Raw genomic sequence first — 22,275 nt, 5'->3', positions numbered from 1 at the left:
GTTTTGCATCCAATGCTTTCATAGTTTTACCAGATGTCCTTTCAAAGCCATTAGAAGTCAATGAGCAGCCCACATGTGATTTAGTTTGCATTGGAGAGCAAAGAATAACACAAAAGCCATGTTTACCAAGTCTTACCTTGCCCTCCCGCTCAGTATGAGGCCTACTGTATGTGTTGAGAACATTGAGACCGTTAAAAATGAATGATCGCTCCTAAAAATTCTTGCAGCTCTGAGTTTTCACCAGGCGATTGTATGAACACCTTTAGAAGCGACCGTACAGCCCAGTTGGTTTCATGAGCTGTGAGGACCTGAGCTGATTTGACCTCTTGGAGTCGGTAGCAAGGGAGTCTGTTTTTCGGAGAGTTAAATTCACTGCGTGTCGCCTCATCTTCTGCTTGCAGAAACTGGCTCCTGGAGTGGACCAATTCGCCTACACCTGCATTCAAGACCATCCGGTCTGGACCAATCAGCAGTTTTGGGAAGCCACCTTCTACTCAGAGGTCCAAAACCAGATCAGAGCGCTGTACCTTACTGCCCCTGAGGACAAACAGCTCATCACTGCCAAGATCAAGGTACAGACTTAAAGATCAGCGACATTTGAACTTTTCTTTGTATGTGTATTAATGCTTAATGTGCTTCTATTTACATTAAGATATTATTTTACATCTTTAGATTATTTAATGTGTAATAGTATTTGTTGCTTTGGGATGCTACAATCTTTGAGATGCTTAAATATTGCTTGTTGAGCCTTACAGAAAGCATATGACAAGCTGTCTGGCACTGGATACAAAAATCTTATTTTAATAGTTCATGAACAATACAGTACTACTGTAAGCCTCAATATTACACAATTTTATGCATTAAAAACTGAGTAATATGCATGATATATTTTAGATCTGGACAAATATGCTTTTCTGTCAAACACATTTTACCAGCTATTTAGAAAACCTGGAGAATTAAATGATTACAAAAATGGAAAATGTAGAATTTTAGAATTAAAATATGGCTTACCCTTTTTTTACTTTTACACCATAGTGTCCGAAATGGATTATATATATATTTTAATGTTTTAAATCTGATGGTTTTATTGTCATTTGACATCAAAATATTGCAGAATTGATCAGTGTGATGTGTATTTTCATATATGCATTGCATTTTCTGTATATTTTTGTACATCACATTTATTACTGACATTGTTCTCCATCAGTGCTCTTTTTGCATTAACACATACACATTGTGCTGATGCACATTTTTCATTTAGACCTCATTCCACATATTTCCACAAAATGAAATCTTAGGAAAACAACCCGTTTTGAGGCACCATTGACTACCATTTAATTGATCCTACTATGGTGTTCAACATTCTTACAAATATCTTTCTTTGTGTTCATCGTAACAAAGTAATTTATACAGGTATGAAATAACATGAGGGTGAGTAAATTAATTTTCATTTCGTGGTCACAAAGTTCATCCAAAAATACAAATTCTGTCTTCATTTACTCATCCCTGATTAACACAGAGAAAGATATTTGGAAGAATTCTTGTATCCAAACAGATCTAGGGCATCATTGACTACCATAGTAGGAAACATGCTCTCTAAATAACTATGTTCTGTTGAACACAAAAGAAGATATTTTGAAGAATGTAGGATAGCAAACAGTTCTGGGCCACTTTTGACTACCATTTTCAGTTTTTTCTACTATGTGGGCAAGAACTGTTTGGTTACAAGCATTCCTCCAAATATCTTTCTCTGTGTTCATCAGAACTTTCCATTTAACATCCACAGCAGAATTGAAATACCATCATCACCATACAACTTTCATAATAAAGAAAAGTTACTGAAGGCAAACACAGACTACCAAATCTAGCATCATTTATATTTGATGAGAAAAAAGAGGAATAGTTTAAACCTGCTGTCAATGTATTAATTTCTGTTAGGAACAGGGTTTATTACACAGAACACCTGGCGAGTCGGAACGGACCGCTATGGACACCGCAGCCGAGCAGTTACGTGCCTGGCCCGGTCTGAGTAAAGAAAAACAGCAGGAACTTGTGAAGAGCGAGGAGAGCACGGTGTTTAGCCAGGCCATCCATTACGCCAGTCTGATGGTCTATTTGTTGGTACCGCTTGACACCAGTAAGAACAAACTGCTCCGTACCACGCCTGCAGCTGACTGGGAGAGCGGCAGCAACAGCATCCTCACTAACAGGTAAGAGAAAATCTTCTCTCAATACGGCCATAGATTGTATTTATTTTCAACACGTCAACGTGTCCGCAACCTTCATTTTAGTTACTGTCATCAGTCACAGCAAATGACAGTATGACCCATTTGTGTCATGACTAGTGTTCTTGTGTTAGGATTTTAAAAAACTTTCCAAGGAAAATATTCTGTTTGTATTAGTAACCAGTTCCTGTTGACATGAAACCATTGCCCTACAGAGGACTCATGTGCCTTGCATTTGACCTCTGCCTGCAAATCATTGAAATATCTTTCACATAAAAAATCCCCACAGTTAATGGATCCTTGTGCTTTTAGTTTATCTGAAGTTAGAACTGAAGGAAAAAATGAATAAAGAGCTGGAAAAAGGGTTTAGATCTCCACAGATTGTTAGCTCGCTAAACAGGAAGTACATCAGACCAACCAGACAATGACTGATAGAGGTCATCACTCCCACAGCAAGCCCAGCATTCATGCATAAAGTTAAAGATGTAAATAGGTAAAGGTGCACCACTTAACCCTTTCAACCCACATGTAAAATACTGAAGATTATACTATTAACTGTTGTGAAATTCCTTAATACTTGTGTTTGTGAACCTTACTAGTAAATTCTTTGGTATGCTATAGTATATTATAGTTTACATATTTTGTTCACACAATATATGTGTGTGTGTACTGTTTATAATTATTATTATTTAATAATACACATGCATTTACATTTTTGAAAAATGTTTTAAATTATTATATATGAAATAAATTATATATAGATATTTAATGTATATTCACATGTACATATGTTTAAGTATTATGTAAAAAAAGTTCTGATGTTTCACAAAAAAATAAAATAATTCATCGCTAATCATATTCTGCTACATAATATATGTGTCGGTACTGTGTATAATAATTATGTATATATATAATATAATATAAATATACACACATGCATGTTGTCACAGTCCTGTTTGCCTCCCGGTGTTTTCCTCAGCCAGTTTCTCCAGTGTTCCCCCTTAGACTCGTTTCCTACAACGCCCCACGCTTCTGCACCTTTCCCACGTCTGCAATCCCTGCACCTGTCAGCAATCCCCTTATCATCCGCTATTTATATTAGTGTTCCTTTGTTTTTTGTTGAGTCTCGTATGTGTTACCGGTCAATGTGATTCTTCATGTATTGTATCTTTAATGTATGATTAAATTCCTTTAACTGTTGATCTTACATTCGTCTGTGTTCCCGGGGACATTCCATTACACATTTTATATATTAATTATTTATATAGACTATAAATTATGTATAAATATAAAATGTATATACATATGTAAAAACAAATATAGATATACTGTACATGTATGTGTTTAGATTAACAATTATTATACACAGTTCACACATGTGTTATGTAAACAGAAATTTCATATTACATAAATATATATATAAGTATTTTGCATACGATAAGTCACGAATAATTGTTTGAGAGCGCTTATTAATGATGATAATTTAATAATTTATACGGGTAGTTCATGATGCGAAGTCTGAATGCTTTTGCTGGTGCTTGTGTAGTTTTGGTCCAAATTATGAAAAACGATAAAGACAAACACTCGGACTATATGATAGCTAAATGAGTGCTTTGAACAGAAACGGAAATAATATGGTGCATTCAGTCTGTTAGCAAAAATCTTCCATACGTTCCATGCAAGGATGTTTTGGGAAGGTACTGATAGGCCGGAGGTGGAAATGTAAGAACATGGTGCAGTTCCTCAAGAGGCCTATATAGTTGTACACCACACGCTCCTCCGGTAGCCAGATTTTCAGCGCATGGATGAAACGAGTTGGCCTTTTGCTGGAAGACCACTCAGCCATAACCCAAAGAATGTGCTGCGATTGGCAACACGAGGCTTTGTAGAAGTAATAATAATAATATGTGTGAGTTTTGGGACGTCTCGTAGCTTCAGAATGGGTGATGTCTGGCTAATCCACATCTCCAGAGTTTTTCTCTCCTGTCTCCTTTCCTCGTCAGTTCCTCTCAGCATGACTGCAGGATTCTATGGATGGGTTGCAAGTGCTCATCCACACCACAACTGTTATAAAACAAAGGAACGATATTGTTGACGTTCTTGATTTTTCCAGCTGATAAACGATTTAACGTCGATATCTAGTCAAAATCTATTTAAATTTAAAAGGCTCATGTTAAATTGTAAAACTGCATCATGCGATATTGTTCTTGGTGTGATAGACATTTAAATTGGCTTAGATTGAGAAACATGCAAAGTCATCATTAGCCCAGTTTTACTAATGAAATCCGTTTGCTACAAACATATCTTTTTATTTGTAAACAAAATGGATGAATTACATCACTTTTCCACTAGCGCAATGTGAACTACTGCCCAGGCCGCCCACTTTCTTGACTAGTCTAATACGGGGTTGTTGTGCACTGGTAAGATTAAGCACCAGAATGGCATCAAAGCTTTTTAAATTAGCTCTGTGAATGTTATTTTAAGAAAGTTTTGATTGTGCAGTGTGTAATTGGTGTTGTGTTGTGAACAGTATTGCAGGAAGTGTGGCAGAAAGCTTTGACACTGAGAGTGGCTTTGAAGACTCCGAAACCAGCGACGCTGCCAACTCGGTGGTGAGGTTCATTGCTCGCTTCATAGACAAAGTGTGCACGGAGAGCGGAGTGACCCAGGATCATATCAAGAGTTTGCATAGTATGATTCCAGGTAAAAGACAGCAAACTGTGTGCGTTTATACATTTACTAAAGGACAGATTTTGCGAGCGTGTGCAATGGATATAAAAATAGGTTTTGAAAAAGCTAATCCAAACATACAGAATTTCTTTTTTATATTATGTTTATGTTTTAAAACTGTGGCATTAAAAACATTTGTAAAATCTAGAAGGCGTTTGCAAGTATGGATTCTGTTTCTGTTGGTTCAGGTATTGTGGCGATGCAGATGGAGACTTTAGATGCGGTTCATAGAGAAAGTAGGAGGCTGCCTCCCATTCAAAAGGTGAGCATGTCCGTTACAATAGTAAATTGAAGTAATGTTCTTCAGGTTGACTTTGTTTTCCTTCTTACTGCAAAAGTTAACATTCAAAAGTTCAAGGATTTTCAAAATCCTTAAAAGTAAGCTATTATTGAACGTAATTAGTGATATGAAAACATTTTCACATCGTCAATAATAGAATGTTATTTAACTTTTAAAGTTTTGTTAATATAATTTTAAATTATAAAAGGTAAAAAAAATTATATAAAGGTTTTAATGATAGTTTGCTATTGGCAGGGTCGGTGACAAATATAAAATGATACAATCTAAAGATTAATTGGTGAAGCAGCAAAAGTTTTTGTTCAACAGAACAAAAAAAAGGATGTCATATGTCTCTAACGCACACTATAAACAGTCTAAAAAGCAACTACAGAGAATGTGAAGCTCATGTCGCATGTGAAGCTAACCTATGTTGCGGTGGTGCCGCCATCTTATCTGGATAATACTCCACTGCTTTTATTGTACAGTTGCTTGTTTTGTTTGATATATGGAGAAATCGAAAGTGAAACAACCATGGGCTTTTCCTGAACAACTCTGCGTAATTCTATTGCAAAGTTTTTAACAAGCCCCAAGTACCATAGTTATATTTCCTAATCAAACAAGAAAAACAAAACACTGCATTGAATGCACTAGCAGCCATACTCCCAATATGGCGGAACATTCAACGTGGCGTGACTTAACTCTCTATAAGCTCTATAAACGGTCCAAAAAGCTCATCTGCGCATTCTTTTTTGGGGCTTTAAATAAAGCCACAAATACCATTACTATGACTAGCACAAATCTTAGATAATCGCCTTGTGTGATTAACTAAAGTTTGCGTCCGAAGAGGAAATGCAATAAGGTCAGTCGCAAAAACATCTGTGTCCACGCCCTTTTTGGCGCTAATTTCAATCCGTCTTTAGTAAATAGCAACAGTCGTTTTTGGACGGGAAAAAAGGCATTTGCGCTGCCCCAAGCTGTTAGTAAACTTGGGCCTTCTTTATTTATGTTTATTATATTTTCTGTTCATTTCAGTAACGGTGACGTTAAAATATATATTTTTTGTTGGTCTGTCTGAGTTGCGAGTACTTTTTTCGAAAGATCTCCACTAGTTCTACATTCATTGATATGACCCACTACTGAAGAGCACATTATTAACAAATCTTTATTAATATCAAAGTGTACCAACCCATTCATTTAATATTTTTATATTGTAAAATTAGCTAATGGAAGTTGTAATGTTTTTCGGTAATTAACAATCAATATATATAAATGCTGTGAATTCGATATACTTTAAATAGTGACCAATGGAAAATATTATAACCTTATTGTAACAGTACACTGTTGTACAGAAAACTGGAATCTGAGTTCTTATGAAGTTATGGTGGGCACAAATAAAGGGTCTGAGATCACTTTAATGCTCAAGAGGATCAGAATAAGAACTGGGTTCTCTTTAGAGTCCACTTTACTGTGAACATCAAAAGGACCGAGGTCATTTTTGGCTAGTTCCCTATCTTGTTCACTTTAAGTGATCTGGGTTTGGTTCTTTTAAACTTGTGTCTGGATCAAGTCCTCTTGTCTCCACAGGGGGACGCGCTTGTTTTGTTATTATGTAGCTCTAAAAGGGGTCATATGACACGGCTAAAACGAATATTACACGATATACGATTTAATGTTCAAAAACGCTGTATTTTCCACATACAGTGCATGTTTGTACCTCCTCTTTGCCCCTCCTCTCTGAAACGCGCAGTAATTTTACGAAGCTCATCTCTCTGAAAAGCGAGGTGTGCTGTGATTGGCCAGTTAACAAGTAGTGATTGGTCGAATACCGCAAGCGTGTGACAGAAATGTAATGCCTCTTAACATATTTGAAACATCAGGTTTCAAAGCAGTTCTGCTGACAGGTACGCCCACCTTAAGTGCATATACATTTGGGCGGTCTTAGTCAAATCAAACATGAAGTGACGTAGATTTGTGGGGGTGTGGTTAGACGAGCCGTTTCAGGCAGATCTGGATGAGTATTCACTTTTAGATAGAATGCATCCTTTGTTCCGTACGTGTCTATTACATGCGTGGGTTCTAACTTCTAACACACCAAAGACACAGTAAAACACGACCCCTTTAAAGGAAGCTGATCGGAAACCCAACTGGAACATCATGTGTAAGGTGGCTCATGGGCCAAGGTTTCTTCTGCTACTCTGGCTTTGGTTTCTTCTGTTTTCTACAAAAAGTAAACTTGCTGGAGTTCCCAAAGTACCTCTCTTTTTTCTAGCGGAGCGTTTTTGGCTCTTCTAACGCTTTTGAATCTAATGAGCCAGATGACACTTGACATTGTCTGGACAGTGTAAACATTGACAGGTTCTGTGACTTGCGATAATCATTTTCAAGTTAATATTTGATGTTTACTCCACCAGCAGACCAGAAACGCTTACTTTTTTACAGGTTGTCAGGGTTAATTGAATAATGATTTCATGTGGTTTCACTGCAAACCTAATGGTGCATTTACAAAACATTTAATGATGGTCCTCGTTAGATTTTGGCTGAACTGTTTTTGACATTTCTCCAGCCCAAGATCCTACGGCCTGCACTGCTGCCTGGAGAGGAGCTGGTATCAGAGGGTCTGCGGGTCGTCTTGGACCCCGATGGTCGAGAGGAGGCTACCGGGGGACTTCTTGGAGGGCCACACATCCTGCCAGCAGAGGGAGCACTCTTCCTCACTACTTATCGAATCATTTTTAAAGGAACCCCTCATGACCCGTTAGGTAAAGAGCTGATGCGACCTTACAGCAATTTACTGTCTCTGACTGTTGTTGTAGTGTCCTTTTTACAAAGCAACACTTTTTTTTTCCCCGGACACTTAGTTACTCAGTAATAAGATTGAAAACAAACATTTCTTAAAGTCTTAAAGGAATATTTCATTCAAATCTCTTTGTTCACTCTACCATGTATTTTCCAAAACAAACTAAAATACGCTACCAGATAATTGTTTAAGAACACTTACTAGTAGGCTCCTCCAAACTGTGGAATAAATCAAAGTGAAATATGACAATTATGTTGTTATTTAAAAATCTAAACCAGAAAAATGAAACACTGTATCTTCAGTGTAGTCACCTTTTAACCTATAATTTACAAAAATGTTCTCTTGGCATTTTATTAAGCAGCTTCTTGAGGGTTCACCCTGAGATGCTTTTTAAACGGTATTAAAGGAGTTCCCATCTAATCTGAGCTCTTATTTGCTGCTCTTTTTATCATTCAAAATTATTCATTTAAAAAAATGTTTATTAAATGCAAATTTCTGTTTTTTAATGTTTATATTTGTGCAGTTATATTTTTGACTCAAAACTTATTTCAGCATATTTAAGCGTTCACCTTCAGATCAAACCATTTATAATGAGATAATGAGGAAGTTTTCTAAAATCTTTTACCTGTTTTCTATAGCGCTTTACAGAAAATTTAGAAGCAGAATAATTGTTTGGAATGAATATTAGAAAATAGGAACATTTTGAAAAATATAGAATACAATACATGCCATTATTGGATTTTTTAGGGTATTTAATACCACCTGTAAAAATACTGTAATTGCTTATACATGTGTGATTATGCAGTTGGTGAGCAGGCAGTGATCAGGAGTTTTCCAGTTTCCAGTTTGACGAAGGAGAAAAAGATCACAATTCATAACCAGCTACAACAAAACATGCAGGAGGGACTTCAGCTGAGATCTGCCTCCTTCCAGGTAATGACTGAAGGATTGGGCCTCGAGTGAAGTGAATAAATGCAAGGATTGTTGATCACACTTCATTGCATACATTTACATTTTTACCTGCTCATAACGTTATTGAAGATAACAGCCTGAATAGTTTACCCAAGTATGACAATTCTTTATAAAGATGTATATGACTTCCTTCCTTGAAACAATTTTATTTAAAAATGATGACATGTTATCGTATACAGGGTTTATGTCAAAGCATACATCCGGGATTAATATAATCCAAATGTGTTTATCGCTTTTTTGCAAAATGAAACGTTTGTGAGAGAAAACAATATTTTGAGTTTATTTAGCAACCGATATGTTGTGTACATTTTTTGGATTCTTTTATCCAAAGCGACTTATATTGCTTTATCCTGTACATTTTACATAGGTATTTGCAATGCCCTGGGATCGAACCCACAACCTTGCGTTGTTAACGCAATGCTCTTACCACTGTAGCTCCTGTATCAATGACAACATATAGATCAGTGCAGGAAAAATAAATAAGGCTTCAAATCTCATTGGTTCTTGCTTGTCTTGTGATTAGTAGTCGTGTAAGTGGAATGACATGAGGGTAATTTGAGAGAATTTTCATTTAAGTGTGAACTATACAACTTTTGGCCAACATTTTGAAAAACTGTGTTGCCTCATACCATTTTTCTAGTATAATGTTACCATGGATACAAAACTTAGATTACTCATGATTTGAGGAATTCCTAATTTAACACGCAATTACTAAACAGATATTACAGGGCTTTATCTCATATGGTTTCGAACCCTCAACATCTCACTTACCAGCCCCAATCTGTGTTTTTTTTTTTTCTTTGTATGAGATCAAATCTGTCATAAGCCCTTTGCCAAGCACGTTCCAGAAAACAACATTGTTTGGTAATAAGTGACGTTAAAGGAAGTACACTTTAGTCTGCTGTCTCTGTTCGACTCTGTTTGTATCGCCCCGTCTCTTCCATATGGGTGAGGACGGAGCCAGAGAAGCACATGTGTTGTGTTCTTCATGATGCATGGACTATAGGACTATAAAGATTTTATGGCTCATTCCTATCGTTTTACTAACTTAAGCTATAAAATCAGACCCTGTCTTAGTACGAGGGTCATTGAGGCAGGTCTGCCCACATGTGCCCGCCAGGATTATCCGGGCTCTCATTAAGATCTGCAGTCCACGGGGTAGATCAGGTTAGACCCCGAGGAGCAGAGATAGAAGAACACCGGGGCAGGCGGAGAAGGGGATATGGGGTCACACAGACAAGCGTTCGTGCTGCCAAACCTCATTTTGGAACGTTCTCTTCCGAAAAGTGGGAAACGATCTTGTTCCATGCTCCTGTCCAGCTCATTTCTTGTTCCCTCAAATGATTATTTGCAGATTTTCGTACTTCGTGGAGGTGTGACCTCAGCTAAAAACTAGTATAATAAATCACTAGGTAGGGCAGATGGATATCGATCAGGACTAAACAGTCGGTTTCTGAATTGTTCCGTTAATATGTTCTTGTTTGTTTTAGTTGATAAAAGTGGCTTTCGACGAGGAGGTGAGCTCTGAGATGGTCGAGATCTTCAGGAAACACCTGCAGCGGATTCGCTATCCACCGTCCATCTTCAGCACCTTTGCTTTCGCCGCAGGACAGACGACGCCGCAGCTCATTTTACCAAAACAGAAAGAGAGGAACACAGGCTTACGGTCAGTGTCATGTGTGTTTCTGCGAGCATGAATGCAACACTCGTTGTTGAGTTGTCATTAGATTGACTACCCCAAAATTTGTACTTCTAAAGAACGTTATCTAAGACTATTGTGAAAGGAGCTAAAAGAGCCGGGAAGATCACAATGGGCCGCCAATCCACTTTGAAGAAAAACAGTCGCTTGACGGTGCATGAGGATGACGATATCTCAAGTAAGCATTCTACACTAACACTAACTATAATATTAAAAGATGTTAACAGGGTTAAGGATGTAAATCATGGGGTCTCTCTCTCTTTTGATTTGTTTTAGTCTCAGATGATGGGGAGCCGCCTTCCAGCAGCACGCTTAAGGCATCCGAAAAGTCCACCATGGAGCAGCTAGTGGAGAGAGCCTGTTTCCGTGACTACCAGAGGCTGGGTTTGGGTACCATTAGTGCAAGCTCTACCCGCTCTAAAAGTGGCGAGCAGTTCCGCGTTACAGCGGTCAACAGACTCTACTCAATGTGTCGCAGGTATGTTACAACAGCTGAACTTACATTGGCAGCATCTTCAGCGCATGAGTTCTCATAATGTGTCGGAAATCTGTTATAGATGTTTCCCTCCATCTTCCATCTTGAATCATTTTTTTTACTTGAATACATTTTCTGTTGCAATGGATTGTGCAATTTCTTTATTGACTAATTGAATAGTACGTTAATTATTTCTTCTCCTTTCCGCAGTTACCCAGGTCTGCTAGTGGTTCCTCAAAGTGTACTGGACAGTAGTCTTCAGAAGGTGGCCCGTTGTTACAGACACAACCGTCTGCCGGTGTTGTGCTGGAAACATCCTCGCAACAAAGCTGTCCTGTTTCGTTCTGGAGGTTTTAATATCAAGAGTGTGGTTGGGCTGTTCAAGTCTCAAAACCCTTCTACGGCAGGTAAACATTGGCTGAATATTCAAGTATACTTCAAGGAAATAGACCATTTTTAAACACCTTAGCAAGTTATTGCACTCACTCAAATCCACCTGCTGATGATGTCACAATTACCTTAAACACCTCAGCAACCACTCACTAATGATGTCATAATCACTTAAAACACCTTAGCAACCACCTGCTGATGATGTCACAATTACCTAAAACACCTCAGCAACCACTTACTAATGATGTCAAAATCACTCAAATCACCTAAGCAACCACCTACTGATGCTGTCAAAATCACTCAAATCACCTAAGCAACCACCTACTGATGCTGTCCAGGGGCGGATTTAGTGATTTGGGGGCCCTAGGCAAATTCATTTATGGGGGCCCCAACTATTCGTCATTTTACTTTACTGTAACCCTTATTTTTCTTCCTCCTCAAAGCACACAACTTTTCACCCCCAAGTGACAGGGGAAAACTAAGCTTAATAAACACAGATACTCACTAATTAAAAAAATAATAATAATGAATTCCCAAATAAAAAAGTACATCTGCAAGGTTTTTTCTGGCTCAAAATGAGGCGGAAGTGATGCAATGCTCGTGTAGGAGCCATGCCGTCCCTTTAAGTGTCTTACCAAAACACTTATATTAAAGTTCTAAACATATTGATGAAATGAAAACTAATAAGTTATATACGACATAACATTTATTCAATCAAACAGAAAAGTAGAAAATTCTATTATAAGCTGTTTTCGCCCATAAGAAAGCAGTCTAACTAAATGAGCAAAGCTTATTCACATCCTACATTCTCTTGTAGTTTACTGAGCTTTGTACGATTCACTGATCTCTTACAGTCTGTGTAAACGAATTGGGTTCTGGGGAGTCATTTGTTTGCGAGTCGTTCTGATCATAATGTGAGTTCATACTGGCGAAATAACTTTGTACAGAATTACTCCGATTCAACGAGCCAACTTCACAGCAAAAAAATATTTTAATGATGTACAGCAAGTTAATTTAGGAATACTTTTCAAGAAATTGCACGTAAGACACCTGAACTGCTGTGAAATACAGCTCCTAATGTAGCTATTTTACTGAACTCTTAGTATCTCACTGCGCTGGTAACGAAACAGCGCCTCAATCTGTTTAATGCACGCAGTGTTTTTTGTGAAGACACTCAACTAATTTTGACGAGAGTCTGAGGCGACACGAGATTTGATTGAGGCTGCGTCTCCAGTTTTTGTTATGCAGGAAAAACCCTGACCTCCTTGATTTTGTGGTTTAGACCTTACATGCATTTACATGTGACCAAATTCCTCTACTACTGTGTACAATACGAATCGTTAGCACTGTACTGACGTTATTATATTATGTCTTTATGTGCCCATCAGTCTGCGCAGCAGATTTAAACAACTTTTTTACCTTTCGACTGGCCGCCCTCTCCTACCAAGCGCACAGCGCTCTTTGATTGACAGATGTTTTGGTCGTCAGTCATTATAACTGTGTTGTCGGTGTTCATGGAGAAATACTTTAACTTTCTCTAGCTGGTGTCGAACTCGTCTCGCGCATATACAGTGCTAATGGAATGACCCACTCTAATCTATAATGGGGGATTGTCTCCGTAGAGATGTAATAACGTAAATCGTTAACAGGGATATACAGAGTATTTTGAGGATTAGTTGGTGCTCTACGTGGCTGCTGACATAGCATATCGGTTCAGTCCACCCCTTCCATTTGGGGGCCCCTGGTAGCTCGGGGCCCCAGGCGATTGCCTACAAGTGGCTTATGGGTAAGTCAGCCCCTGATGCTGTCACAATCACTCAAAACACCTTAGCAACCACCTACTGATGCTGTCAAAAACACTTAAAATACCTTAGCAACCACCTACTGATGCTGTCAAAAACACTTAAAATACTTTAGCAACCACCTACTGATGCTGTCAAAAACACTTAAAACACCTTAGCAACCACCTACTGATGCTGTCAAAAACACTTAAAATACCTTAGCAACCACCTACTGATGCTGTCAAAAACACTTATAATACCTTAGCAACCACCTACTGATGCTGTCACAAACACTTAAAACACCTTAGCAACCACCTACTGATGCTGTCAAAAACACTTAAAATACTTTAGCAACCACCTACTGATGCTGTCAAAAACACTTAAAACACCTTAGCAACCACCTACTGATGCTGTCAAAAACACTTAAAATACCTTAGCAACCACCTACTGATGCTGTCAAAATCACTTATAATACCTTTGCAACCACCTACTGATGCTGTCACAAACACTTAAAACACCTTAGCAACCACCTACTGATGCTGTCAAAAACACTTATAATACCTTAGCAACCACCTACTGATGCTGTCACAAACACTTAAAACACCTTAGCAGCCACCTACTGATGCTGTCATGATCACCTTAGCAACCACCTGCTGATACTCTCACAATCACTTAAAACACCCTAGCAACCACCTACTGATGCTGTCATAATCACCTTAGCAACCACCTGCTGATACTCTCACAATCACTTAAAACACCCTAGCAAACACATACCGATGCTGTCATAATCACCTTAGCAACCACCTACTGATGCTCTCACAATCACTTAAAACACCCTAGCAACCACCTAATGATGCTGTCACGATCACTTAAAACACCTTAGCAATCAAATACTAATACCCTCACAATCATTAAAAACACACAAGCAACTGCCTTCTGATGCTGTCACTGTCTTTATAACCAGATTCTAGTTAGTATTTTTTTGGGTGGCGGGGTCAAACCAGTATCAGTGTAGGTTTATAATCTTTCTGAGTTCTTCTTAATTCCAACAGCTCCAGTTTCCTCTGAGTCCTCCAGCAGTCTTGAACAGGAGAAGTACCTGCAGGCCATCCTCAGCTCCATCCCAATTTACTTCAAATCCAATGGCAGCAACACCCTCACCAACCGCTCTCTCATCGGCTTGTCCCCAGGTACTCTATAAAAATCTTTCTAGTACCTTTTTGTTTTTCTTTAAGTCTGATTTATGGGCTCTTCTAAGCCTCTCCTGGTTTCTTTTTGGCTGTGCAAATTGTTTTTTATGTTTCGGGGCTCCAAAGGAACTGGAGCACTACTGTGTGGTTATGTAAGGAGCGCAGGGCATGAAGAGGTCATTATCCATCCTTCTTGCACTCCCCGCTCCCCAGAGTCGTCACACAGATGACTCTGTCAGCAATGCTATATCTGCACCATTAACTTTCATTTATCACAGCCTGCTGGGTTAAAGCAGTCTCCCTGAACTTCTGTCTGATCACAGTCTGATGTGGCACTTTTCAATACATAACAGACCTTTAAAAGTTAAAACGGTTCAATCCAGTTTTGAAGCAAGCCAAACCAGCATCTGACGTCTCATTGTGGAGTCGTTGTGTAACAGATCCTGGATCTGACCTTTGACGTTTAAATGCTAAAGTGCTTCATATACTAATGCAGAACTATTAATGCACAAAGGATTCAGTGTGTTGCGGAGTTGACATGTCATGTTACTTTTCAGAAATGTGTTATGTTACTCGTATTATTCACCTGTCCTGAGCTCTGTTCCAAAGCTAATTTGGGTATCATGAGCACACCTTTGGTGATTTACAAGCAGTATAATGCAAAATTAGATCTTCTTTAAGTCCAAATCAATGGCAACATTACAAGTTTCCTGCGTGGATAAAGAAATCCCAGAATGCATTGCATACCCTTAATGATAAAATTTGGGCTGTTGGATGTTGAAGGAAATCATTTAAAATCTATTTAGTTGAGCACAGTGCCTTAAAAATAGCTGCCAATGTAGACTATGTAGTTATGTTTGATTTGCTTTTGGTGATTTGATCTTTTTAGCTACTGAAAGACGAGCATCGAGAATACCAAAGATGGCCCCTGTGCACTTAGACATTCCTTTCGCCAACAGCTTTGCTAGAGGAGGTGAGTGGGATTCTGTTTTCATTAAAAAACACACCATGTTTCATTTGATATCTTCTGTGACCATCATGTTGTCTTAGTTCTCTGTGTAGTGTCACAGATCAGTTGACTCTCATGCGCACACATCTCGAGCTGCTTTGACTTTGGCCCCAATTTTATAGATGTGATTCTGCTGAACTTGTGGATACTTGTCACCACAGTTCTCCAAAGTACAGGGTGTTTTTTAAAATGCAAGAAGGGGGCTCTTTAGAACCTTCAGAAAGCTCGTGATAAATGAGTGTTTTGAGCTTGAGGTTGTGCAGATGTACTCGCCTCTCGGAAGGTCGATATCTGCATAGTATCAAGGGACACACAGAGAATAGTGCTTTATTTAAAGATGTAGTTGACCCAAATAAAGGCAAACTCTGACGTCATATATTTACCCTTCAAACCTGCATGACATGCTTCTGTAGAACTCAGAAAGATTTTAAAGGAGAAATGCAAAGCTATACCAGCTTTGCAGTTGATATCAAACTTTTTTCTTTCACAGAAACCAGACTTAAAGGTGAAAATGAATGACACAATTGTAATTGATGTTTAAATGATTCAAGCTCTTAAATTAACCCATTTTATTAGCTGGTTAATGCTTTTGTTAACATGTTATGAACATCTAGATCTAGGCATACTCAATTTTATGACACCAAAACTTGATGGGTGGTTTTCTTGGCAAAAATCCTTATGATTTTAAAAGACAAATCGAAGTCATGGTGATTCTTGTCATTACAATTGTCAAAACTCTGTGATCTCCATATGTATTCCAGCCAGTGCGAGCAAATACATTTCCCGTTTTTCACGTTGGCATTTTTGATTACTTATCGTTACCGATTGCTAATGCAGCATCATTGCATCATTGATTATCATTACATTTCAGCCTTTCTTGTTGTTCAGTATCTCAAGTCTTGCACTTTGTTGTTGAGACTCAAAATCATGCAGTACATGAAATGATAAAATAGATAAATGTTAGAAGGGTTGACATCTGACAGCAGCTGGGTAGCATTGTGTCGATCATCACTCACGTTTTCTGAAATGTGCAAAAATGTTATTGATGTTTTTTTGTTCGTCTGTTTTTAACCGATTCTTTATGTATTAACTTCATTTATGTACAATAATGTTTCTGTCATTCATGCAAACCTTCAGCTTTTGTTTGTTCATCAATCCATTTTCATCACCTTCAGTCTTTGAATACTTTGCATCAGTCTGATAAATTCAATGATCTTAAATCTCTGATCTGTGGTGGGTCAATGAAACTAATGCTTAATGTATAGTTACTATATTTGAAAAAATACATTCAAATCATATTTTAGTTTAGTCGTTTTACAGATTATTACTATTTTACTTTGTTTGACAAATTAAAGTAAGTGCGACATAACCTGCAAATCTTATGCATGCACGATGTTTGAATGAAAAACTTTTTTTTTATTTAATCTTATTAAATCTAAAATATTTAATATATTTTTTAAGGCTGTCAAACCATCAATCGCGATCAAAAATAAAGTTTGTGTACATAATAAATGTCTGTGTACTGTGCATATTAATTTTGTATTTATAAACAAGAATACACATACTTGTATATACTGTACATATTTAGGAAATATTTATTTTATTCATATTTACCAATAATTGGATAATAATTATATATAAATGCTTATTAATGTTTATATTTCTCTTAAATATACATAAATGTGTATGTGTTTACAAATACAAAATGAATATGCACAGTACACAGACATATATTATGTAAACAATTTTTTTTATATATATGTTTTTCAATTTTAAGTATAATTATATTTAAGTATGATTGACTTAACATTTTATGTCATTTTAATGTCAAATTTTACCCTTAAACAAATATTGTTCAAATAATTGTAAAAAAATATATTGTTTGGATGAGAATGGAAGAGAATACAAGATAACATATCCTACATAGTAAAGAACAATTTGTACCTTTATGATACAATACACACAACTAGATTTTCAAGAAATGATTTAAAACTTCATTGACCCACGTACAGTCTGGTCTGTCTTTGTGATCTGGGGTGCTAAGGTCTGTCCTGTGTGTCTTTGGAGGGGGTGATTGGTGCATGTGTGTGAATTTTGTTTTCTCTTTTTATTTCCTGTCTCTGTACCACAACCAACTACCGCGTCCTAATCTACCAGTTCTCGGGTACAGGCCTAAACTTTTCACTCACTCAAACCAAAAAGCTTCAGCTAAGGGGAGAATACACAACCAAGGTACAGTTTCTCTGTTTTACTCACTAACCTAACTCATAATATACATGTTCCTAACGTCTCACTCATACCACTGTAGTGCCTGAAGTTTATACCACAATCAGGTTTCCACGTGTGTGACCACGTGTGAAAACCACTTCCTGTTGTGGTGTGTGTTGTCATGTCTGTATGGTTTTTGGATACATGCTCAGTATTGTTTTATAAGCTGATGACAGGAATCGTGGATGCTGATTACTGCAGAGCACATTTTTCTGTCTTCATCATCCGCATTTCATCTCAGCATGACAGATGTCTAAATATTAGAAGTGTGTGATTATGGCTTTCCAATTAAGATAAATGTTGGAGTTTTGCAGACTGTTGAGATTATTACTCTCACATGCCCCTTGGTCAATAGACCACATGGAATCTGCACCCACAAAATACATCTTAATTTAAACACATTGGGGCGGTTTACCCGGACAGGGCTTAAACCTAGTCCCAGACTAACTTAAATGTTAGAGGTGTCTTGATCAAAAACAATTTACACTGACACATCTTAAAATATATCAGTGCAATTGTTTTGTTTAAAGATGCACACAGTTATGCTTTTTTAAATGCCAGAAATGTCCTAATATATCTAAGGCCTTTTCCTTGTTTTAAATAATCCCTCTCTGGGAAAATCGCCCCATAGACCTTACAAATTTCGACACATCCCCTGTGCGGTTATAAACTATAGTGACTAATGTTGAAATTATATTTAATTTTAAATCTTGTTTAACACATTACATTTATATTTATGCACTTTACACGTTTTTTGCATTGTAGTTTTATTAATGTTTGAAACTATTTAATATACTTTACATTTTATTTAGTTGTTACATTTTCAGCACTTCTGTTTTTTTTGCTATAAAGGTCTTATTCACTTTTATTATGTTTAATGATTTTTAGATTTTTTTACATTATTTTTATTAGAATTTTGGTGTCTCGGCTTAACTAAAATTTTAAGTTTTTTCTAATAATTCTTAGGTTTATATTTGATTGGATCTCAATGTCTTAACAATTCTTTAGTTACCTATAATATCCACTAAAGTATATAACTAAAGTATACATTTATCGTATGTTTGTTCTTGAGCCCACAACCTTGCTGTTGCATAATCGCATTGATTTACTATTTTAGCTACTGGAACACAATTTTACTGTTACCCCATTTTATATCTATTTTGCAGATTTATCCCCCAAATCAAACAGATTCTGCCTGGACCTGCGTGTTAGTTATAGCATTTGGGTTTGCTGTTCTCTTCCTGTCTTGACATTCATCTGCTTTATTCCGTTTCTCTGAAAGGTGTTTGGGCTAGCCTGCGCTCCAGCAGCAGATTCAGCCAGCACTCCGCCGCTACCGACATGGGCGCGAGATTGGCCAGCAAGGATTTGGCGCCTCCTACAGGCATCGAGAGCCTCCAAACCCAACTACTGAAGCATCAAGCAGCTCTCTACATCTTTGGCGAGAAGTCCCACCTCAGGGTAAAAAGTTAGCTCAAGGACAGATCCGAGAGAAAATAATTTACAATTGGATTTGATGCTGAATGTTTCTGATCTCATGAAGCCGATCCTTGGCACTTGAAGTATTCTGATATGCTTTTTCATTGAGATTAAGGTCATTTCACCCTGAAATACTTGCACAGTGTTCTCCCCAAAGCATCATAAACTTGTCAATAGATAAGGCGTCCTAACAGCGTGATTTATAGACACAATTTGTCGGTTTCGGCCGAAATTATTACATTTGTATGTTTAAAAGAACTATGTGCTTTCTTTACCCTTAATAAAAATACACTTCATAATGTTCAATGTGAAAAGAAAAAAAGCTGAAATAAATTATTTCTGTTCTGAATTTTTGTTTTCGCTTGTGAGGTTAACCCTTTATAGGACACTCAAATACTAAGAAATTTAAAACTTCAACCCTGTATAGTTATTGGAGGTTATTACAAGACTTTTTAAAACATTTTAATGTTTAAAATCAAGGTCAATAATGTCACCATATAATTTTTTCCTAAAACGTTTATTTTTTTTTAAATATATGACGCATATATAAAATATAAATAAATGCATAAAACACATATAAACTTCATAGAATATTTATTTAGCTACATTTTTCTTTTATTTAGAAACATTTTTTCTTTTACTAAGGAACATTTTGTCTTTTATTTAGGAACACAAACACACACTCAAAACTGTTAAAGTGCAGATATACTGAATACAAAGAATATTGACATATGAATTGTAAATATATAATTAGAATTGAAAAATAGCACTAAGTTCTGCTGGTACCACTTATTTTAGAAGTAATAAGGCTCACAGTTAAAATAAGCAAAAATATATGTCATTTAAGTATAATACAAACTGTAATAAGTTGGATCACTGTTTAATGTTATACAAACCTGTGGCAACATGCATTGCATTAATAAATACTGTTGCCCGATGTTATGATGCATTATTAGCTCTTTCCCCGCCAGCCTTTAAAAAAAATAGTTGCCAGCCTACGCCAGCGTTTTTTAACATTTTCACCAAACTTTAATGGCTCACAGTAAATTTTCTGTAAAGAATATATGGACAAACAATATGTCAAATGAAAGAACAGAGTCTCAGCCTTTAAACAAAAGAAACCGTATTCTTCTATCTTCATTTGTTCGTTTTTCGTAGGTTCGTAGGTTTCTTCAAAAATGCATCACTTTGATTAAACAGCTGAGATAATTATCGTTTTTTGTCAAAGATACCGCCCAGATTACACTCAGAACAATCATTAAAAACCGCTAAAACATATACATTCTAGGTTCTGAGATTCTGTACTTTTTCCCAAAGGTGTGTAACAGCGCCACCTGCTGTATAACAGTACAAACACTGATTGCCGTAATAACTCGTCTTTGGCGGGGAACCGTTTTTTTTATAATGACGAGATAACTCGTCAATTGCGGTGAAAGAGTTAGTAAAGTATGACTTACAAGACGCATCGGGCGTATGTCTAAAAATCTACACTTTCTCATTTACCTGATCAAATATGATCACACTATTTTTCAGCAACAATGTTCAATCATTTCTAGAAATCTTACGCAAATAGCATCTATCTCAACATAAAACAAAACGACTCAACCATATAACGTGTTAGTTTCAATAACTTATCATTGTTCGTTTATATGATATTTACGTATTTGTGGGAGTAGGAGGGGGAGCACAGATCCGTGTCTAACAAACTCCGGAATTACGCTGAAGTTTGAAACGCCCACATGTCACATGCCATAATGTCACTATTTGTGACGTAGACTGATCTGTATTGATGACTGGGAGACATCCATCTCTTACACAAGCTCACGGAGAGGCATGGAAATGCTGTTGTGATCTGTTAACTTCCCCGGTAAAGGGTTGAATCCATATTTATAAAAAAGCTGCTGAAGAAAAAATTTTGAGCCACGTTTTTATGACTCTGGTTTGTAAATGAGCAAAACTTTTTTTAAATTGTTGCCTTTTTCCTGAAATGAAACAAAACAAAGTTTATAGCAAATGCTTTCCATTACAGGGCTTCAAACAGGACTCTGCGCTAAACTGTGAACTGGTGCCGGTGGAGTTTGCAGACACGAGACAGGTGAAAAGCTCCTTTAAGAAGCTTCTGAGAGCGTGTGCGCCCAGCTCAATGCCCTCAGACACGGAGGAATCCTTCCTTAAAGCCCTGGAGGAGTGTGAATGGACGGTGCAGGTCAGAGTTCACTCCTCATGCCCTCAATATTTACATTAGCATCTGCACCAGTTATTTACATTTATTATATACATACATTATATACATACATACATACAATTATGATTTGGAGGTTAGAGTTACTCTCTATGTCCAGGCAAAATACTATAATGCAATGCATTGTTTTTGGATGGCATTAGCTTAACTTTGAGTCGTTACAAACTGACGTTAGTGGTGCATTTTCATTTATTTTATTAACAAGATGTTTAGTTTTTAATTTATGCCTGTTAAACCTCTAGTGTATGAAATATAGCAGCATCTAGTGGTGAGGATGCGAATTGCAACCAACGGTTCACTCCACCCCTCCCTTTCGAAGCACTACAGTGGCTGACACAGAACTAAGATGTCATCTCGTTTTCACTTCTTTGCAGAAGGAGATCATGTATTTAAGAAATGCGCTCTGTAGAGTAGTTTGTCAGTTTAATGCTCCTGTAGAAACAACATGGCGAATTCCATGTAAGATAGTAATAGCTCATTCTAGGGTAATAAGAAGGTTATAAAATCATTACGCTTCATTAAGGTCTTTATATACCTCTAAAGACATAGTTACTGTATCTAAGTTGCATTGTATTTCTGTCAATAGATCCTCCAAAAAATTACACTTACTTACTGCTTTTAAACAGTGTGCCAGATCATAAAGTATGAAGTATAAATTCTGGGGTCAAGTTTTGTGAACAACTCAACTGCATTTGTATTCGAGACAAACACATCTGTATTTATCTTCAGTGACCTCTG

At 37.1% G+C, this 22,275-nt stretch overlaps 1 protein-coding gene across 4 annotated transcripts in view; it reads left to right on the top strand.

Moving 5' to 3' along the window:
* sbf2 (SET binding factor 2) overlaps window positions 1–22,275 on the top strand; it is a 110,548-nt gene that overhangs the window by 78,358 nt on the left and 9,915 nt on the right. Inside the window, exons 18-32 of one of the 4 annotated variants that reach the window (XM_056745715.1) lie at window positions 402–572; window positions 1,945–2,210; window positions 4,756–4,928; window positions 5,144–5,217; window positions 7,799–7,994; window positions 8,838–8,965; window positions 10,495–10,670; window positions 10,763–10,881; window positions 10,980–11,181; window positions 11,389–11,585; window positions 14,402–14,539; window positions 15,429–15,512; window positions 17,706–17,780; window positions 19,099–19,277; window positions 21,325–21,501. In XM_056745715.1, coding sequence (XP_056601693.1) covers window positions 402–572; window positions 1,945–2,210; window positions 4,756–4,928; window positions 5,144–5,217; window positions 7,799–7,994; window positions 8,838–8,965; window positions 10,495–10,670; window positions 10,763–10,881; window positions 10,980–11,181; window positions 11,389–11,585; window positions 14,402–14,539; window positions 15,429–15,512; window positions 17,706–17,780; window positions 19,099–19,277; window positions 21,325–21,501 — 2,355 coding nt within the window. Of the gene's footprint in view, window positions 1–401; window positions 573–1,938; window positions 2,211–4,755; window positions 4,929–5,143; window positions 5,218–7,798; window positions 7,995–8,837; window positions 8,966–10,494; window positions 10,671–10,762; window positions 10,882–10,979; window positions 11,182–11,388; window positions 11,586–14,401; window positions 14,540–15,428; window positions 15,513–17,705; window positions 17,781–19,098; window positions 19,278–21,324; window positions 21,502–22,275 lie in introns of all 4 variants that reach the window. The other 3 variants (XM_056745707.1, XM_056745724.1, XM_056745733.1) reach the window with 3 other exon arrangements.

Source organism: Triplophysa dalaica, chromosome 1 (assembly GCF_015846415.1).
Source record: "Triplophysa dalaica isolate WHDGS20190420 chromosome 1, ASM1584641v1, whole genome shotgun sequence".
NCBI classification, from domain to species: domain Eukaryota; kingdom Metazoa; phylum Chordata; class Actinopteri; order Cypriniformes; family Nemacheilidae; genus Triplophysa; species Triplophysa dalaica.
The sequence above is the reverse complement of the archived record's forward strand: the minus strand, read 5'-3'. Positions and strand labels throughout refer to the sequence as shown.